Source organism: Polypterus senegalus, chromosome 3 (genome assembly GCF_016835505.1).
Source record: "Polypterus senegalus isolate Bchr_013 chromosome 3, ASM1683550v1, whole genome shotgun sequence".
NCBI lineage: Eukaryota > Metazoa > Chordata > Cladistia > Polypteriformes > Polypteridae > Polypterus > Polypterus senegalus.
This window is the reverse complement of record NC_053156.1, coordinates 52,472,533-52,494,290: the sequence shown is the minus strand read 5'-3', so window position 1 is coordinate 52,494,290 and position 21,758 is coordinate 52,472,533. Positions and strand designations below refer to the sequence as shown.

The 21,758-nt window shown below is 37.7% G+C and overlaps 1 protein-coding gene across 1 annotated transcript in view; it reads left to right on the top strand.

Moving 5' to 3' along the window:
* Positions 1 to 21,758, top strand: part of LOC120526481 (DISP complex protein LRCH3-like) — a 90,559-nt gene that overhangs the window by 22,445 nt on the left and 46,356 nt on the right. Inside the window, exons 6-9 of the mRNA XM_039749647.1 lie at positions 1,309 to 1,405; positions 5,555 to 5,657; positions 5,768 to 5,868; positions 12,098 to 12,156. Coding sequence (XP_039605581.1) covers positions 1,309 to 1,405; positions 5,555 to 5,657; positions 5,768 to 5,868; positions 12,098 to 12,156 — 360 coding nt within the window. The remainder of the gene's footprint in view (positions 1 to 1,308; positions 1,406 to 5,554; positions 5,658 to 5,767; positions 5,869 to 12,097; positions 12,157 to 21,758) is intronic.

Below are 21,758 nucleotides of genomic sequence, written 5' to 3'. Positions count from 1 at the left end.
AGTTGCAATGTTACTTTTCTTTTTTTCCTTTTTCCTGTGCTTAAAACTCATTTTATAAAATTGTTTACAGCAATCAGAATGTAAGGCTAAAATAGCGTGATCTTGTTACTTTTTTGGTTGCTTGTTGGTTGGTTTTTAAATACACTTCGGATTTGTTCTAATGTTCCTTTTTTCCCCGCTGTGCTTAAAACTTGTTTTAAAAAGTGTTTACAGCGATCGGGCTTTAAGGTTAATAGCATGATCTCCTGCAATCTTACTTTTTTGGTTGCTTGTGGTTGGTTTTTAAATACACTTTGGATTTGTTCTAATGTTCCTTTTTTTTTCCCGCTGTGCTTAAAACTCATTTTAAAAAAAGTGCTGCACGTGCTGCTGACAGAGAGGGTGCGTGTGTGTGTGCGCTACAGAGAGAGAGCGCGCGAGCAGGCTGAGCAGGGAGCCTGGGTGTTTTGTGTCAGTGTTATTCAATGTTTTTACATTACTTTACTATTAACACTGTGCATTCTATGGTGTAATTAACTATATTTGTGCTTAATCTTTACATATATATACATATTTACATACAGTCAGACGGTCTGAAATGGATTCATTGTATTTACATACAATCCTATGGGGGAAACTGCTTCGGTTCACGACCAACTCGGTTTACAACCAAAGTTCTGGAACGAATTATGGTCATAATATTGCTTAACTTTTAGGGATGAGTATAAGAAATTATGTAAATTAATAGTATATCTGTACTTGATTTGGTTTCTTTCTAAAATAACCTTAAAGCATGAAATACATGGACTATTAAGAGATTTTTTTTAATATAAAAATTAGTTCCTCACTCTAGCACCATATTCTAGATCAGTTCTAAACCACCAAATACTTACTTGTTGATGAATGTTTAATGACATTTGATACACTGAGCAGTGCACATAGGACATAACTTTTTTCCACAGCTAACCAAGTGGCTATACATTCATTTTTGTCCAATTATTTCCATAATCTCTTAATTTGTGTTTTTGCTACTTGGTATAAGGGATGACAGTTGTCTTCCATCCCTGTCCAGTTTTATTTTTTTATTTTAAAAAAAAGTTGAATTAGTCCCTTTTGTAATTTATGTAGTGTAATGGAATAAGGAAAAAGAAAATAGATTTCATTTTTGTGATTAAAGAATCCAACTGATGAAAAGGAAATGAATTATTTGATTCAAGACATTAATAGAGGGGGGAAAAAAGAATCACAAAGTGATTTGATTATATATTAGTTAAACTATTTGGATTTGCAGTCTGTTTTCCTTATTTCCTGTTTTTATTTCCAATGCAGCCTTTCTGATGAATTTTACCCGCTGCGGCAATATGGGGGTCTGGATTCTGGTTTTAATAGTGTTGACAGTGGAAGCAAGCGATGGTCTGGTAATGAGGTAGGCAAAAACCAAACTTTAATGTTGCCAACATGAGATGATAGTATGTTTTATTTATAGTAAAGTAATCTAGCACACTAATTCCCAGGTGGCTCTCTAGGTAAGAAATAAACAAGTAATTAACTTCTATTAAGTGAAAGTTAATACCAGAGACTGTTGGAATTTAATGCTATTTGAAATTTGGCTTAATTTATTAATATTTAAAGGTATGTGCTAGTGGTTTTCATAAGGGTGGACAAATTGTAAATGTGTATGGTGTTCTGCTAGGTGAGTGACCAGCTTTGCAGACCTGGAGTTCATGTATGCTTTCTGATTGGGATGGAGGGTTTATTTGTAAAGTTTTTTTGTACACAAGTGCATATCACTGTTCTTTTCCAAGATCCTAACTGTATTTATATTGTGGTAAAATATTGTAGCAAATAGATGATTTTCAAAGGATTATATCATGTTTATATGTGGTCTTTTTATATAAAAATATAAAATAGTTTCTTCAAAAATTAAATGAAATACTGCGTTTATTTGTCTTTCAGGGTTATTCTAAAGTGCAATATGTCCTTTTACAGTGTCATACACCTTTAGTTGATCATAGCCAGTTATAGTTATCTGTGTGTACATCTGCATTAAAATGTATCACATTTGGACCATTAAGAGGGTCCTCATGTTAGTAAAGATAAGGTTTTAGCCTGAAGAAGCATCTTTACAATCTTTTGTGTTTAGGCTAATAGTAAGGAACATTTTCACAACCTCCAGTATACCTGTTAGTTCTCCAAGGTACATATAGTTAATGGCGAACATCTTACTTTTTTGTGAGATTTGTTTCTTTGACTGCGTAAAGAAAGATCTGTTTGTAGTGGAGTATAGTCCTCTAATTTCAAAAGGCTAATGCCCATTTCCTAAGGCTGAGCATTGTTAAAACATTCAAGCTATTACATGTTATCAACAGGTTGCTAAATTATTTAGGTAAAGCAAACCATTTCAGTTGAAAAGAGTTTACCTGCTGTATCAGCGTATATTTTTGTTTTCAAGTTGCACATTTAATGAAATTACTTAGTACTGCATTAGCATTTGTTAGATATTGTAATCCTAAAGGTAGTTTTGCCTTTAAACAAAAGACCACTTTTATATGTGGTTTCTGGATGCTCACTGCATACAGCGTGGTACATTTTCTGAATTGGTTGTGTTGGTGTCCATTCCCTGCAGTTATCGCTATTTTGTGGAATATCTTTTATTCTGCTATAAAGGTTCTTATAGTATTTGAAGAGTTATTTTCAATTTGTTTTTGCCATAATACTGTTTGCAATTATGATTTCTTTGACTTGTAACTGTTATTGAAGCAGCAATGGGTCTTGTCTTCTTTTTTTTTTTTAATTCATAACAAAGTTTGCAATAATTATTACTGTATTTATATCGCTGTAAGTGATGAGAGGTTACAATTAACTTTTGGCATTCATGCCTTCACTGACCCAGTTGCTTTACAGCCAAAACTATTTTTCTTGCTTTTTTTTTTATATATAGACTTGCTGCACAATATTGCTATATTGCTCACTTGTGTATGGGTGTGTAGACCCCATTTACCAAGAGCGGAGTATAATATTCTTGTGAGTGGGCAGTGCGAATAAGGAAAAGATGTTATCCTTGTGCTTTCATGACCAGCTACTGATATATTCAATCCTTTGGTTGTCATTCTGGCATCCACATAACCAGCCTCTAGTTGAAATTTACCATTTGGGATACACGGTACCGCACCCACATTTGCACATATTCAGAAATACATCCTTGTGCAGCATGTGGTGAAAATATTGCATACACCATTACGATCCGAAACATCTGATTGTCCAGATAGTTTGGTTGTCCTGGATTAAAATCTGATAATCCCAGGCATTCAGACTACCAATTTGCCAAATCCTGCCCATCTTGTAAATTCCTGGAAATAAAGTAATTTCTTCCATTTTTTACAAGAGATTCTGTAATTTATCAGAGAATAGAATCCTAGTGATAATTATTAGATAAACCAATGTTAGAGCCTTAGCTTTGAAAAGAATTCACTCAAGTGTTTAGTATCTGGAGAAACCCAAGCAGAAAAAAGGAGAATATGAAAACACATGGGTAACGATCAAGTGTGCAAGTATTTACTTTGAGCAAAAAAAAGGTAGATGTTCACCCAGCAGCCACTTATTAATGTATTTAAAAAATTAATGTACAAATTTGGTTCCACATATACCCAGTTTTTCACTCTGCAAACCATGCTAGGTTGATAAAGGTTAATATAGTTCACATTACTGTTTTTTTAAATAGGAGAGTAGCATAGATTTTACTTTTTAATATTTTGTTGGAGACAGATGCAACACTTGTGGAAAGCCAACCCCGGACGCAGACAGACACCAGAATGTCCAAAACACACATTTATTAATACACAGCACCACAATGCCTTATCACCAACAGTCTTGCCTCTTTTCTTTCTCTTTCACTGGCCTCCACTCCACTCCTCACAAGCTCTGTCTCCTTCCTCCTAACTCCGGCCCGTCTACTTGAGGGAGGTGGCCCTTTTATAATGACCCGGATGGGCTCCAGGTGCTCCGTCTGATGACACTTCCTGGTATGGCAGAAGTGTCAGGAGAGCACCCGGAAGCACTCCGGGTGCCCCTGGGATTTCTTCCGGCAGCACTTCCTGGTGTGGTGGAAGTGCTGCCATCCAGGGTTCCATAACCGCCCAGGCGCCCCCTGGCGTTGGCCACGTCCTCCCATAGGGATGAGCTTCCCAGGTCCGTTCCAGTGGTCCCCAAGCAGACCCAGGCGGCTGCCCTCTCGTGGCCCAGCAGAGGCATCGTCCCTCTCGTGGACCGTCCAGGCCTACCTGGCTGCATAGGGTCCCCAGCCGTCTGGCACACACTGGTCGAGGATGTCGAGTAAAGTACATGGCTTATAGTATTTTTGGCATTTTAATACCTTGTCATACACCATCCTAAGTTTTTTGTGACCTTTAAGGGCTGAATGCAGTAAACATGTGAGAATATGCACATTATACAGCTCATTTTCATGCATAATTGTAGCCCACATTGCTCTAGAAGTAGTAAAAGAAAATTGAATGGAAGGGTCCCTAATTTGGAAGTCTGTGATGATTAAAATGGTAAAAGTCTTAGTTTGATTTAATAACCTAGGCTATGGTTAGTGGTCAGAGAGTAGAAAAAACAAAACAATCCAGCTGATGAGGATACTGGAGAAAATATACCTCTGAGGGTTTCAAAGTATTATTTTTTTTTAATTTATTTATTAACTTCCCTAACGTTAGATCCGAGTGATACTCGGCCTTTGAAAACCGTGTTAAAAGCATTAGTCCCTTGTGTCACTCGGGCAACTGTATAGACACATCTCATGTAAGCGTTAGACCCGAGGATTAGCCAGGCTATAAAAATGTGAACAGCATCGGGCCTGAGCATTACCAACTGTGTAGTCGTGTGTTCTCCCAGCCTCGTAATGACGTCTGGTAAGAAACGTTTTTCAGCAGTCCAGGTGTTACGCACTCCTGACATTGATACGAGCAGTGATGTTGAGGAGCCCCCTCATCGGCAGTGATGGTGAAGTGAAGCTTTCTTTAGGCAGTGAAATTGAAATGGACAGTGAAACTGAAAGTGATTCTAAAGAATCCTAAAGTAATGCTCACATTTTGGTTTCTGTTGACCCTGCTTCATATAAACAAAGTACCACCTCATTTTGATTTTGTGTACATTGACAGCTAAGATCCACTTATTTTCCTGAAGTTATCTTGATGATGACATGATTGAAAGAAATGTTTAGAAAAAACCATTGTGCTGAATAGTGTCAGGTAAATGACCCTTCACCTAAGCAATTTCCAAAGAAATACCACTCAAAAGACATTTTGACAGTATATGTATGCAGTATTAGCATCATAATAATTACTATTATTTGTTTCATAATATTATTCATTATTTTTGTCATACTTTATTCACTTGTGTCTTTGTACTTTTAGTGTTTTGAACATTTTATGGTGGAAAGATGAAATGTAATAAAAAATGTCTTTGTTTAAGCCAAAAAGTGTAACTCTGAGGAGGTTACAATTAAGTGTGGACCTTTATTTTCCAGTAGTTCTAAGTTGTTTTTTTTTTGTTTGTGTTTTGTCTTCATTTACAGTCAGCAGACGAATTCTCTGAATTGTCTCTCCGAATGGCAGATATCACAAGAGAAGCCAAGCTTCAGAAAGAGATCAAGTCTCTACCGTCTTCCAGCTTAAATGGTACTGATGTAGGATATGTGCTAGAATATTACTGATAAAAGCAGGGGTCTTAACAGTTTCTGTATTTTGTTCAACTGTTATCATTCTCACTTATTTTTTTCTTTTCATAGCAAATGGGGATACGGAGCAGATTGATTTCATTGACAGTAGTCTAAATGAAGATGATGAAGAGGAGTCTAAATCGGATGTCAGTCCCTTGCAGCCTCCCCAGGTGAAATTAGATAATGACCTTTCTTAATTTTTCTCTGTAATATATAAAGTCCGATATGCATAAAACAGGGTACAAGTAAGTTGATAAAATTTAAAAAATCAATTGGTATCACACAGAAGTGTTTATATGACTGCACATTTTGTGAAAAGGAAATCTGTAAAACAATTTAACAAATATTTAAAAAGATGCAAAAATTTCGTCCTATCTTATGGGTACAACTCTAATTGTAACAATGCAAAACAATAAAGGTCTAAAAACTATGGGATGTGCAACATAAGTTGTTTTTTTCCCCCCTCTCCATTGGTTAATTAAAATATAACATTTATTCCTATTAAGTGCTGAATCGGATCTTAAATTAACTGCCACGATCCCCATTTGGAGATCATGTACTGTAAACCATCTAGTGATGCCACCTGCTATCTGTTTAGGAAACAACGATGTGCACGTGACTAATCAGGTTTGTGTCTGTGATGTGGATGCTAAATTTAGCTCGTGCATGTGGTTGGCTTCCCACGCGAGATCATTCTTCTGGTCAGGGCAGCTATTTTCGTCGCATGAGTAGAACGCCGATTTTTACAGCAGAACAAGTGTTTATCCAAGAGGCTCCTTTTCATTCTTGATGGTTTGTCGTGATGATTGGTAAGTGTTTAGTACTGTAATCACACTTTTCAATACATTATATAGTTTTGATGGGCACAATAGAACCAAATATCTCGATCCCCATTTGGGGCTCACATCTGATACTGACTGGAATTTCACTAAATATTTTGTACTTACGTTTTACAGGAAATGGCACGGCATAGGGTTCTTTCTTTGAAAGAAATTGACTATATAATAAATGACGATGCATTTCTAAGTTCTGATAAAGATGATGATGACAATGGCCCTATAGATATTGTGGAACTTCCTCCAGAACGAGTTGATTTAGTGTCAGACAACGAAGATATTGATGACAACATTATTGATAATGATGAACCGGCAGATGTTCCTGGACCTGTTGAAATTCATTGCGCAGCAAGGGAGGATGATCATGTTACAGTGGCCATCGCGTCACCATCAACAAGCACCGTTACAAATGATACAGGCCTACCACCCACCAAAAGGAGAGTGGTATCTTTGAATCCAAAGTGGAAGAAGAGACCACCAATTTATTCTAAAAGCTACCCAAACTGTGATGTTGTGGAAAAAAGGTGTGATCTCATCAACTTACTCAGGGGGGAAAAGCCCTGTGCAGTGTTTTGAGAAGCTATTTGATGACGCAATTATCACAGATATTGTCCGACAGACTGTAACATACGCTACACAAAAAAAGTCTCATCAATTTTCCCTTTCAAATGATTGTATTATAAAGTTTATTGGCATTCTTCTCTTCACTGGGTACCACTCTCTTCCTCAAGAACAATTATACTGGTGTGAAGATGAAGATATGGATGTTCAAAATGTGAGAAAATGTATGAGTCGAAACAGATATCTGGAAATAAAACGGTACCTCCATATTACTGACAATTCTGACCTGGAAGGGATCCCAGAAAATGAAAGAGACAAGCTCTTCAAGATTCGCCCATTGATTGACAAACTAAACGAAAACTTAAAGCAATTTGGTGTCTTCTCTGAAAGTTTGAGCATTGATGAACAAATGGTCAGATATTTCGGACACCATTCCCTCAAGCAGTATATGCGTGGTAAGTCTAAGATTTGGATTCAAACAATGGGCGATTTGCTGCTCACAAACAAGCTATTGTTACCAGATGCAGGTGTACGAAGGCAAGGCTACAGGCAGTAATGATGATGCAGGCGTGTCTGGAATTGGGGCATCTGTTGTCTTGAAAATGATTTCGATTTTAGAGACACCATATGCTCACATAATTTTTTTTGACAATTTATCAGGTTTTCCTTGATGAAATATTTGAAAGATATTGATGTCAGGGCAACAGGGACTGCTCGATTCAACAGAATGAACAAGTGCCCTATTGCACCTGACAAGGAAATGAAGAAAAAAGAAAGAGGTACATGCGACTACAGATTTGATTCTGAGAATGAAATTTTGGGTGTGATTTGGAATGACAACAGCTGTGTAAAGCTACTAAGCAACCATGAACCCATTGATCCTATGTCACAGGTGAAGTGATGGAGCAGGGAAAACAAGAGAGAGATACAAGTCCCCCAACCCAAATTGATCACAGAATATAACAGACACATGGGTGGGGTTGATAAGATGGATTGGAACGTCCAAAAATACAGAATCAATGTCAGGGGGAAAAAGTGGTATTTCCCTTTGCTGACCAATGCCATTGATGTAGCATTGGTGAATTCCCATGCACTATATTGTCTTGCAAATGGTGCAATTCCTCTCTTGGATTTCAGAAGATCTGTTGCCAGGGTATATCTTGCTCTTTCTTCACGAGTATCTGATCCAAAAAAGGCTGGGAGGAGCTCCTTCTCCAAACCAGCCAAGAGTCGTATTCCTGTTGATATCAGAACCTCTGGAACTAGTCACTACATTGAATGCACAGAAATGGGCAAACAAAGGAAGTGTGTAAGACTAACGCAAGAAAACAGTGCTGCAAATGTAACATTGGACTACATGTTGAGTGTTTTCCATTATGGCACCAAAACTAGGTAGTATGTGTCATGATCCCCATTTGGGGAAGGGCCAAAATTTAGACATTTTGGAAAAAGTACAATTGTTGAGATTCAAAATATATGTTTTCCTTATTAAGCAGATGTTAATCTATAACAATAAAGCGAAAATATTCGGAAAAAAAAGTTGGCATTTAACAGGTTAAGATATTTAATGAATAGAAGTAAGACAAAGATTCCATACACTCCATATTTCTTTATCTGTGTTAGACAATATCTTAATATAAAAAGGTGTACATCACTTTTATTCTTCTTGACTTAACTGTCACAAAATATATCCTTCACTAGAACCTAATTACCTATAAATTACTTATCTCCCTTTTTTGGCTATGTTGTTTACTTAAAGCTTATATTATTTAAATGATTTTCTTACTGAACAGCAGTAATATCATCATAATCCCCTATTCTTTAATAATCCTACAGTCTTTAGAAATACAAGATAAAAACACACTACTTAATGATTATATATTTTTGATAAGTTGCACTAAAATAACTTCATGGCATATATTTTTGGTTAGCTAGAAGAATTTAGACCTGCCTGCAGTCTTTTTTTTTTTTTCGACTTGAAACCAGAGAAGCTAACAAGTTACTTATAATGTAAATTTTATTATTAAATTTATAATGTAAATTTTATTATGTGGCCCCTATTATTAAACCACCCATTTCTACAGTAATAAATGGACATGGAAAAGTAGGGATTTTACATATGACTTTATACTGCAGAGCTCAACATCTATATAACTATATATCTAAATATAATATGTGTGTGTGTGTGTATATGTATATGTATATATATATATATATATATATATATATATATATATATATATATATATATATATATATATATATATATATATATATATATATATATATATATATATATATATATATATAAATAAAATAAGCCAAATACCACTCCCTCAACATGAAATCTCCCGAATCATGAGGACTTGAAATTTGGAGTGCAGGTTACCCTTGTTCATTTGAAAATGAACAGCATCAGATTTGGTGTGAATTTACTTGTAAAAATTAGCTTGAGTTTCCTGTTCTCGTTGTTGGTGTTCCACAGCAATTAGAAATTCTTTTTTTTTCTTCAGTTTTATTTTTTCGGTCACGTTCTCATACTCTTCCTCCCACCCTCCTGATCTGACCCTAACTAACAGCATCAGCATAAATTTGCACCCGATCTGATTCTGTTCATTTTCAAATATATTGATTGGTACTATTCTTCCAATATGGGCATAGGACAAAGGGGAGCCCGAGGAGGCTTATAAGCAGGAGCGATCTGGCAGTCTGGACATGAAGTACAAAATCGTTCAACATCTTTTCCCATATTAAGCCAATAAAATCGTTTTGATAACCGGTCTCTAGTTTTGTCGGCACCGAGGTGCCCCCCCAAGATGTGTGAATGTGCCAGATGCAAAACAGTTTCCCTATGTGCTTCAGGTACCACCAGTTGTTCAATAAATTCCCCCCTTCAAATGATCTGAGATCACTCTGAAAAGGCAACCGTCCTTTTCTATAAAGTGTGGGGTTTTCACACCCCGAATTACGCTCTTGGTAATAAGAGTCATTAGCAGGCGAGCCTGTTTAAATGCATATTCTAATGAGCTATCAGTATGCTGCAAACGCACAAAATCTGATTGTTCGTTAACACTCGGTTTGTGTTAGGGCGTTTGCAATCTGGGAAGATGTAGAAGGAGCAGCCCATTCTGGAAGATTGTCGGGGGTGACCTCCTCCGTCTCGCTGGAGAGATCGGGTTCAATATCTAAGTTGGGCTCTAGATTTTCCCCGCCGCTACCAGTTCTTCGTCTTGGATTTCTTCTTCTTCTCCCCCCCCACCAAGTTCATTAGTGGACTGGACTACTGGTCCCTTACATTTATTAATCAGTTTCGGAAAAAGGGCATTTCTCCGTCCTATGAGTAATGGCCAAGGGCACGAGTCGAAACGGCAGACCAAACCTTAAAGTGGCCCCTATAAGTTAAAGGAAGAAGTAAAGTCTGATAATCTTTAACATCACCAGGTCATAAAATGATTGAGTGTAATTGTTTGTGGAATGCAAAGACATTATCTATTTATAAATCAATGTGTAGTCAGTGTTTCAGGGTTTGTGGTTTTCCCAGGGCGTCTGTCTCTATTTGGGGTGCGATCAGCCCTCCAGCTCACTAATATATATATATATATATATATATATATATATATATATATATATATATATATATATATATATATATATATATATATATATATATATATATATATATATATATATATATATATATATATATATATATATATATATATAAACAAAATAAGCCAAATACCACTCCCTCAACATGTACATATTCCAGGTCATAAAATGATTGAGTGTAATTGTTTGTGGAATGCAAAGACATTCCAGACAAAAACTGCACAAGTTTGAGAGGGTGAAAAAAGGTTATCATGTAGAGGTGATGCTTCTCTATGTTGAAGTAGAAGTATTTCCTACATTGGTTCCATATTCTGAGTAAATAAGGGACAATTGGGTTGTTAGTATATTGATGATAACTTATATTTACTGGGGCAGAAAGCAAGGAATATAAAGAATTACTGCAGGATTTTATTTTACTGCAGGTGTTTAAACTGATCTGCAATGATAAAAAGGAAGGTGTCCAAGGTGTAGATAGTTCACTGAAAAAAGCACACATTTCCAGATAACCTTTTAACTTTTGAAATTCTACCAGTTCAGTTAGGAATGCAGGCACATTATTTTGTGGATCTGATATGTTTATTACCATATCATCTGCATATAGTGATATTTTCTGTTGAACTCCTCTAATAATCCCCTTTATCTCAGAAGCATTTCGAAAGTGAACTGGCAATGGTTCAGTGGTGATTGCAAATAACAGTAGTGACAGGGGGCATCCTTGTCTAGTACCATGTTCTAGTTTGAAGTCTGAGAGCAGAGCTTTATATTTAGGTATGCATCAAAACTGATAGAGCATCAGATGCATGTTTTTTCCAAATATATTCATGAAATAAATTGTCAGTGTGTTATGTTTCTTACCTTTATCTGCATTAACAAAGTATCAGTATCTCACTTTCTTAAATAACCTATAGCAGGAACCCACTGCGTTTGATAGATTAATACCAAAAACCTCATCAGGTTTTGCAGGGTTACAGACTGCCTCCGTGTTAGTTATATATATCACATTAATCTTGCCTTTTCTATCTACAGTGACTGCAAACTTTCTTTCTTTATGGTGGCAAGATCGTTGCCTTTTGGAAAAGTTTTATCCCATTTAGTACAGTACATTAGATGTTATTTGCTCTAATATGATTATTTCAATAACCAGACACACAGGGGGAAAAAAAAAACTTCTGAAATTCACTTTTGTCAGACTGATAAATTACATGGTCAGAATAAAGAAAGGCTCTGCTTATCTGGAATAAGAGGTTTCAGTTTGAAATTATACACAAGTGTATTGAAATGAATATGTGAAATCTTGTTTTGGCAACTTGTCTTTTTTTTATTTTTTTGGAATGTACTCTAAGCTTGATCCCCAGAACTGTTCTGAGAATGTTGTTTTTTGTTTCGTTTTCAGGAAAAACCAAAAACATCGTCCCCAAGGTCTGAAGCTGACAGTAAAAGCCAGAAAACCAGGTATGCAAATCATTTTACATACCTTTACTTAATTCAGAAGGCCTTCATAACATTTTGTTCTTATACTACAGCTTTTCTTTAAGTACCATTTATATTAACCTGTTTTTTTTGCTTAACATAATTATGCTTGTTTATAAGTGGTAAATATATAGTACTTCTTACAATAACAACAATAAACTGATATCAGCAAAAGCATGTTTAAAATGTGAAAAAAACTTACGAGTAAAGATAAAGCCAACCTGTTTCGAATCCATGAATCCAAGCCCAGCTTTATTTAATAATTATATGAATATATTCTCCACGTATAATTTTTTTTTCCTTCACTGCTTATCTGGTTCTTTTTTTATTTTACATTAAAATTTTTATATGAATTTAATTAAGTAGTGGAGAGTAGTCTTACTTATTGACCACAGTGTCCAAGGGCATTTTTCCAGCCAGTCTTTACCACTAAAATTACCAGAGTCTACAAAAAAACTTGTAGATCCGGCCCACCGTAAAATTGTTCGCACCTCTCCGCCAGTGTCCTTTGTCGTGTAAATGTGCCAGCAAAGACATACTGCAAGCAGCCAGCTATTCCATCCCCCCACCGACTTAGAACGTACACAAACTTCTCCTAGCTCATGCCTTGATTGATTATCTGGGAGTGAAGTGTGGAAATAATAGATCGTTATTTGAAACACATGCATTTCATGTGTGTTCCATTTCTACAGTAATCTGTTTAAACACATTGTTCAAACAGAAACTTTTTCATATTTTAGTAATAAATGTTACAAAATGTAGGCATAAACTATAAAATGTGTGAAGCCTTAAGTCCAAACATCAAATAAACACTTTCACAAAAGGTTCAAGAATGATCTAACAGCTTCCGTGGCATACCGGTAAGATTTGATTACTCACAGCGCAGCGGGCTTGCCGTGTCTCAGAGACCTGAGTTCGATTCCCTGTTGTGGAAAAAGTGTTTTTTCTTTTTAACCTCAAACGGACATAAAGTTGATAAATTGGTATGCACTGTCAGTTAATGAGATCGTTACATTTTCATGTGTTATGCTCCTTTTAAAATATTTTTTAACAATTGAGACTGCAATTAACATGAACAAGTGTCCTTATCACTGTTATTTTTAAGATCCATAACACACAGACAGACAGAGCACTGCGTAATAGCGAGACAGACAGGCAGAGAAGTCACTAGATATATAAATAAACAGGGAAGGCACATGTAGTGAAAGAAAAAAAAGATCAACATGCATGTTGATCTTGCTGCACTGAATAAGCTCACGCGCTCTAACCCCCCCAATCTGACTCTAAGTAACAGCGCAAGTACATACGCTAAACCAAGTTTGTGTGTACTGTATAATATTAACAAAAAGAGCAGCTTACTACTGAAAATGGCAAATATAGGAGTGAGTGTGGATCGAACCGGGGACCCTTGATTATACTTGGTTTGCGTCTGTACTTGTGGAAGGGAAAAACTAATTGAGTAATTTGGTGCCATTTTCACGTATATATGTGCTGATGTTTGTTTAGTTCTCTTTCATAAAACATGGATGGCCTGGAGGGCTTTATTTGAATGGGAAAAAAAGTTGAGACACTGAGTGATTCACACTCACTCATAGCAGAATGTTTGATTAATGGTATACTCTATTAACCAAAATGATTGGCTTAAAATTAAGAAATGGTTGGAATGGTAGCCACTGCACTCAACCAGTTCCATTATTCTCCAATCCTAATTTAAGTGAATGAAGCCAGCAGGGGTTATAAAATAAGGAAGGCCCAGAGCTGTACTGTTTAAGACAGTGGACATAGTTCTTTGAGTCAAATGTAAATATGAACTTTAGGACCTTATTTTTTAGTTAATGTGAGGTGGTATTAAAGCATTTCAATGATGTTTCGTGAGGAATGTTCACCACATTACCCAATGCATTAGGTTTATGATGCTTACAGGGGCATCTAGTAAGATTTCTCAATGAAGTACTTAATTCTGTTGTATTGAAGTTGGAGGTGTAGGCATTGCAAGGTGGGAGCATTTTTTGATTTTTAAATTGCTTCTTGTCAGGTCTACCACTTTTCTAGGTTGAATCAATTATTGTGCCTCTTTTTGAGCTGTTGGGATTCTTAGTAAAACGCAGAATGGTTTAGCTCTGTGCTGTGTTCAGGGACTAGTTTATTTATTATTTGACTTGATCACCTGAAAAATGTAAACCATTCAATGGCTGTTGTGAAAGGAGCTATATAGGTGCCCAACCCGACACAGACTGACAACGGAGGCACAGGTAAAAATAAAACAATTTATTTTCCTCATGTGTGGGCTACGCCTTCCTCATACCCACAGACACAACACAGTCCCAAAAGCACACACAAGCAAAAATTACTCTTTTCTTCCTCCACTCCTCGCAGGCAGCTTCGTTGTCGTCCTCCTCCCGACTCTGGCGGCTACAGTAGTGGCTGCAGGCTTCTCTTATAGTACCCTCAGAAGTGCTGCAGGTGCTTGTTGACCTACTTCAGGCTAAAGTTCTGGATGTGGCTGCATTCCAGCCCACATGGGCTCGTTAAGCCGTGCAGTTCCTCCCAGTGGTGGCCACAAAGCCCAACGGGGCTGAGCCCTGAAGTCCCACACCTGTGGCCCCGATGTAACCCATCACGCATTCCAGGGGACATAGTGTGCATCCCATGGCTGCTCTCCCGGATCCAGTGTCAAAGGGGTGACCCGGCCATCCACCACCACTGTCTAAATGTGTTCAATAACAAAAAGCTGTTTGCTATTTTTGTAGTGTTTTGTCACAGCCAAAAACATGCACATTTTGGAACCTCATAAATTTTTGCAAGAATGCAGATATGTAAAAGTTTTAATCTTGCCTTGTTTCTTATTTTAGTGCCCAAAAGCTTTTAAGGTATTATCCAAGTATGGGTTTCACTAGGATTATATCACTAAGGGAGAAATACTATAGGTAAGGGCATAAAAACACAGTGTGTTTTTTTTATTGAACTGTTGTCTGTATTTTTTTTTTAATTACAGAATGAACCAGTCTCTTAAAGAAGATTTTTAGCTTTAAAGTAAACTTGCAAAATACCCGTGCTTCGCAGTGGAGAAGTAGTGTGTTAAAGAAGTTATGAAAAAGAAAAGGAAACATTTTGAAAATAACGTAACATGATTGTCAATGTAATTGTTTTGTGACTGTTATGAGTGTTGCTGTCATCAAGGATTTGATTATCATTATTTGTTTCAATCAGGTTCGTATTTGGAGGATGTGTTGTGTTCAAGTTACATTCCGTGTTTGTCTAGTCTATCCCTGACCATCTCATCTTCATTGTCAACCGTTGTAAAGATAACAGGTTTCATTCATCGAAGTGATCACTACCCAAATCGGTACTCGTGAATCTAAGATGTTCAACAGGTATTCCCGGTATTAAGTTGCGGATTTGCCTGCGAATATTTAGCGGCAGCATGTTTCTCTGAACGTAAAAAAGTTTCTCTTGCACTTCTGCTGAGTTTGTGCCAAACACTATTCTATCCCTGACCATCTCATCTTTGTTTGCATAAGCACAGTCCTTCACCAGCAATTTTAACTCCGTTACAGCAATTTTAACTCCATTACTAAGTGATCAAAAGTCTCGTTTATACCCTGTGTCTTCTCATTAAACCTGTATCTCGCGAATATCGTATTCGTCGTAGTCATGACAAACTCCAATGGCAGTGTGTGTATGAACTTAATTTAAACTTAAGGTTTACGCTGTGCTTTGTTTCCGCAGTAGCCGCACTTATGAATATGCTTGTATGCGTCACTCGCTTCATATTCTTTTGCTGCCTTCTCAATTGTGAAATGCGTTTTTTGTTCAGCGCTCTTCACAGTCAGTTCATATGTGCCGCTCAGAGTACATGCATCGAAGGTTCTCAGCTGTGCTTGTGCTATCTTGTGTGATCTTGCAATGTCTACGGCTCTATTTAATGTTAGCTCAGACCCGGCACTTAAAAGTTTCTCTCGCACTTTCACTGAGTTTGTGCCAAACACTAGTCAATCCCTGACCATCTCATCTTCATTTGCACAGTCCTTCACCCATCAATATTTAGCGGCAGCATGTCTATTGGATTACTGCTGATGGACGGCCTTATAAGGGCAGGCACTCAATTACGTGGGAGGCGTGACGATGAGGGACGCAACTCCGCCTCACACGGCGACCAAGCTGCAGGCTATGGCCGTATATATGTACGTAAGTAGGTTCCAGTTATAACCGTTACGTGTAGAATTTTGAAATGAAACCTGCCTAACTTTTGTAAGTAAGTTGTAAGGAATGAGCCTGCCAAATTTCAGCCTTCTACCTACACGGGAAGTTGGAGAATTAGTAGTCAGTCAGTCAGTCAGTGAGGGCTTTGCCTTTTATTAGTATAGATTTACAGATTCACAAAAAGATTGTATTATACTGTAGCTGGTGTTAACTGCTTACACTTAAGTATTTTTTACAACATTTATTTATATAGCACATTTTCATACAAACAGTAGCTCAAAGTGCTTTACATAATAAAGAATAGAAAAATAAAAGACACAATAAGAAAACAAAATAAATCAACATTAATTAACATCGAATAAGAGTAAGGTCCAATGGCCAGGGGGGACAGAAAAACAAAAAAAAAAACTCCAGACGGCTGGAGAAAAAAATATAGAGCTTTTTTTAGAGCTTTTTAGGTATTTGAATTTAGCGTCTCACTTATTACAAGCTGTTTCTGTTTGTCTTTCTTCAGGTAAAATATCACATTCCTGTTTAGAATTCCATAACTTACTTCAAGTGTATGGCTTTGTTTGAAAGTAATTGAATAAAAATTTGTAGAATGTTTTATCAGTTTTTGGCCTTTATTTTCTGTTCTTATTTGCATACATATTTAATGCTTAAAGCAGTATGTTAGCGCGATACAGTACAGTGTGTCCAAGAGTGGTTCCTGCTAGAAGAATATGATGGCAACAATTGAAGTGTCGTGTTGTAATAAAATATGTGCTGTTTCAGTAAATGTTAATGCCTTATGTACCCTACCATTTTAGTGTTTCATTCCTTGGCTGCAAGTAATATTTTGATTAGGGTTGGAAGTATCAATAGGATAACTAAAAAGAAAATTGTAACATATCAGTAATTCCTGATAAATTTTGTCAAATTGTTATTTAAGAAGTATGACTATCAGATAGTATTGCCATTTAATCATACTAATCAAGACATGTGATGTTCTAAGACTGGGTTTTCACATGGAGTTTTTAGAGGATTAATGTTTTGGAGGATATGGTGTTGACATCTCCTGTTATACCACATGCATTTCAGAACAGGTCATCCATCTGAAGCTAAGCATGTTTGGGCCCAACCAGTACCTTGGTTGGAGACAATCTAGAAAAAGCTTGGATTGCTGCTGCAAGAGGAGCTTACCCTGTAGTCTGAATGTGAATTCCAGTGCACCAGTGGATGAGACCCTATAACTGAGGTCCTGACTCTCTATGGTCATAAAAGATCCATGGCATCCTCTGTAAAGAGCAGGGTGTATCCCAGTGTCCAGGCTAAATTGACTTCCATGGCCAAGTCTTTATGGCCCCCTAATCATCCCTGCCTCTTAACGGTGCTCTCTCACCACTTAAACCACCTAATAGTTAATGTTTGGTGAGTGTACTGGCACAAAAATGGCTGCAGTCACATCATTCTGATGGATGCTACACATTAGTAGTGGTTGAAGTGGCTCCCATTCACTATGTAAAGTGCTTTGAGTACTGGGAAAAGTGCTATATAAATGAAAATAATTAGTATTATTTGTTTATTGTACTGAATGGGTTTTTCTTTTTAGTTCAAGATAATAACAAAAATATAGTCAATGGTGATGTTTCTCACTTTGCCTGTCTAACACACTGTGTGACAGTCTACCTTGAGCCAGTCTCTGAAGTGGGTGAGGAGGACCTTTTCCCTAATGGGGAATAGCATTTAGCATATATTTTCTGTTTACACCAGCAGCTATCCTAACTTGAAGCTTGGTTTGCTGCACTGAGTGAAAGGGCACAGACATTTAATCGAGCATGATTGTTCCTCAATAGTTATGTTCTACCCTCATGTATATCGTATAATGCAGTTCTACACAAACGTGTGTTGGTTTCTCATATAACGGCAAAGTCAACATGCTATGAGACATCCTTTACTGGAAAAAAAAAATCTTGTGTTCTTACCTGTTGTCAAACCATTGTGTCTATGTGTAATTCAGAACGTTCTCCTCACCCCCCGAGCAGTGCCTCCTCCTATACAGTCAAAAAGTTCCAAATTCATTGGTCCTCCTGACTTTAGACACAGTACAGTCTGGAATGTGTGTCAGTGTCTGTACAAGCACAACAGATTCCCTGTTCTCTCATTTTCATACATTGTCTGATCTGCTGTCTCTCTGAAGTGAACCATCTGCCATCATTGTACTCATTGCACATCGTTGTCCTTGGGCGACTCTGTTATCCTCTCCATTCTCTACTTCAAAATTGATGCTAATTGTATACTTTGCCCTCTCAGTTGCCTGAAAAACATGTAATTAAAATAACTAGAGTTTTGAGAGTTTTTCAAGTTTATCTTTGATCTTCATCACATATAGTGAGTAATCATAAGTGTGACATTTACTAGTAATTGTTTAGTTGCCTGTAAAAGACAGTTAGAAATTCACAGATGGGCAGCAACATTCAATAATTTCTGTAAACATGGCTGGAGAGGATTTTTTGAGGTACAAAAGATACGCAAATGCAGTCAAGAGTGAACCAGAGGAATAGGGTCAGTGATTTACAACTGGTTACTAGCATTAAATACCATTGTTTGCTGCAGTAATGAGGTTTTGTTTTTGTTCGTGTGTGTATATGTATGTGTGTGTATATCTTCTATATAAATGTCTACACGTGGAAGTATGTGTGTGTTTGTCTGTTCGGGCCGGAAGTGCGAGGCTACAGCATGAAGCTCAAAAAAAGTGACTCTTGTCGCCAAAGTCAAAATGCAGAGGAAAGACAAATGAGAGAGAAACTAGTTTTGCCACTGATAGACAAGAGCACGTCCACAAAACAAAACCTCCAGCTCTGCATTGCCTGTTCAACTGCTTATTAACGCAAATTTCTTAACAGACAATCACATGGCTGCAACTCTCAATGTATTTAGGCCTGTACACATTATCAGGACAGCCTGCTGATGTTCAATTCAAGCATCAGAATGGGGAAGAAAGGTGACTTTGAACATGGTTGTTGCTGCCAGACGGGCTGGTCTGGGTATCTCAGACACTGCTGATCTACTGGAATTTTCATGCCTAAACCAGCCTCTAGGGTTTATGGCGAATGGTCTGATAAAGGGAAACTATCTAGTGAGCGTCAGTTGTCTGGGTAAAAATGCCTTGTTGATGCCAGAGGTCAGAAGAAAATGGCCAGACTGGCTCAAGTTACTCGAATAACCACTTGTTACAACCAAGATATGCAGAAAAGTATTTCTGAACCCACAACACATCAAACCTTGAAGCAGATTAGCTACAACAGTTGGAGACCACACTGGGTACCACTCCTGTCAGCTAAGTACAGGCATCTGAGGCTACAAAAGAAGATAGGAAAAATGTTGCTGATCTCAATTTCTGCTGCGACATTCAGATGGTAGAGACAGAATTTGCGTCAACAACATGAAAGCATGCATCCATTCTGCCTTGTAGCAACAGTTCAGGCTTGTGGTGGTGGTGGTGTAATGGTGTGGGGGATATTTTTGTAACACACTTTGGGCCCGTTAGTACTAATTGAGCATCGTTTAAATACCACAGCCTATCTGAGTATTCTAGCTGACCATGTCCATCCCTTTTTGACTGCAGTGTACCCATCTTCTGATGGCTACTTCCAGCAGGATAACACGCCATGTCACAAAGCTCAGATCATCTCAGACTGGTTTCTTGAACATGACAATGAGTTTACTGTACTCAAATGGCCTCCACAGTCACCAGATCTAAATCCTGTTGAGCACCTTTGGGATGTGAAGGAACAGGAGATTCATATCATGAATGTGCAGCCGACAAATCTGTAGCAACTGTGTTTTGCTATCGTGTCAGTATGGACAAAAATCCCTGAGGAGTGTTTACACCATCTTAATGAATCTTAATATACTCTTATTTATATTCATTGACCATTGGCTCCTACATACAGCACTCACCTGCTAATTGGGCTACAAACATATTAACCTCTGGGCATTCTACCTAACATAAATGAAACAGTCCTCTTTGGATTTAGGGTTCTCAAGGAAGGGCTTGATGATGATGATGGTCCCGTAGACTTCTTCCTTTTAATCCGTCCATCATTGTTGGAGCATCATGAAGCTTTGAGTAGGTGGAGGTGGCGCAGGCCACCACCACAAAGAAACCGGAAAAAGAAACAGAAAGAGAGTAGGGTCAGTACCGATTTTAGAGCCACCATGAATAGTTGTTATGATGAATTGAACATACAGAGTATCAGGATTAAGTTAAATTACTGATTAAAATGAAGTTATAAAAGGCCATGTTAAAGTAATGTGTTTTCAGCAGTGTTTTAAAGTGCTCTACTGTATCAGCCTGGCGAATTCCTATTGGCAGGCTATTCCAGATTTTAGGTGCATAACAGCAGAAGGCCGCCTCACCACTTCTTTTAAGTTTTGTTCTTGTTCTTCTTATTAAGTTGGAATCCACGCACTCAAATTTGCACCATTGCCATTTTATTTATTATTTTTAATTAATTACATCTTAAACTTGGTGATTTTCTTTGGAAAATTTCTGTGTACAGGTAGTCCCCAAGTTACGAACCTCAGACCTACGACTTACAAACAGGGCCGCAGCTGCAATGCATGCACCTCAGTAACTGCCGCTCCATCATCATCTTTGACCTGGGGATGCTGCAAGCAGTGGCTGAACAAAGGCTGGAGGGGGGCAATTTCACTGCTCGCGCAGTGTAGTGTCCCTCTGGTGGCAGCAAGCGTTGACCTGTGGTCCATAGTCACCGGGGCCACAGCTATCGTTCCTGTGCAGGACGGAGGCTTGATAGGGCGGTTCGCTGCCCGCCAACCACGCCACCGCAGCTACGGCTCCTGACTGGACACAGGCTGGATGGAGCGGAGGTGAGTGTTTCACTGCCCACCCACCACACACAGCTGCCCCATTCGTTCGTTTGTTCTCTGGTGATGCTGGCGGTGACCTGGTTGTGGCTGAATGGAGGCCATTCAAGTTCTATTTAAATTTTAAATGTAAGTAATTTTATTTGGTCGACAGAAATATGTTTAGTAGGAATGAAAGTTAAATTTAATCATCATTGCATAAATTTTTCTTCACCATAGAAATTTAAAGACTAAATCCAACTTCCATTCCTACCAAAGAGATTTCTGGCGACTAAATAGAACCTACTGTAGTATATCCAAATTGAGCTATTGAGCTGTCGCTGCCTGCGTCTGCCCTCGCTTCGCTCTTACTTTTTCCGCTCATTTAATCTTGGCTAGTCGCGAAATATTATAACATTACACCGAGTATGGCTTTACCAAAACAATCATTGATGTCGAATAAAGTATCTATGATTCCTAAAGCTTAAATTGGTGATCTGGTTTTCTGCGTTAACCTCATATTTTTCATA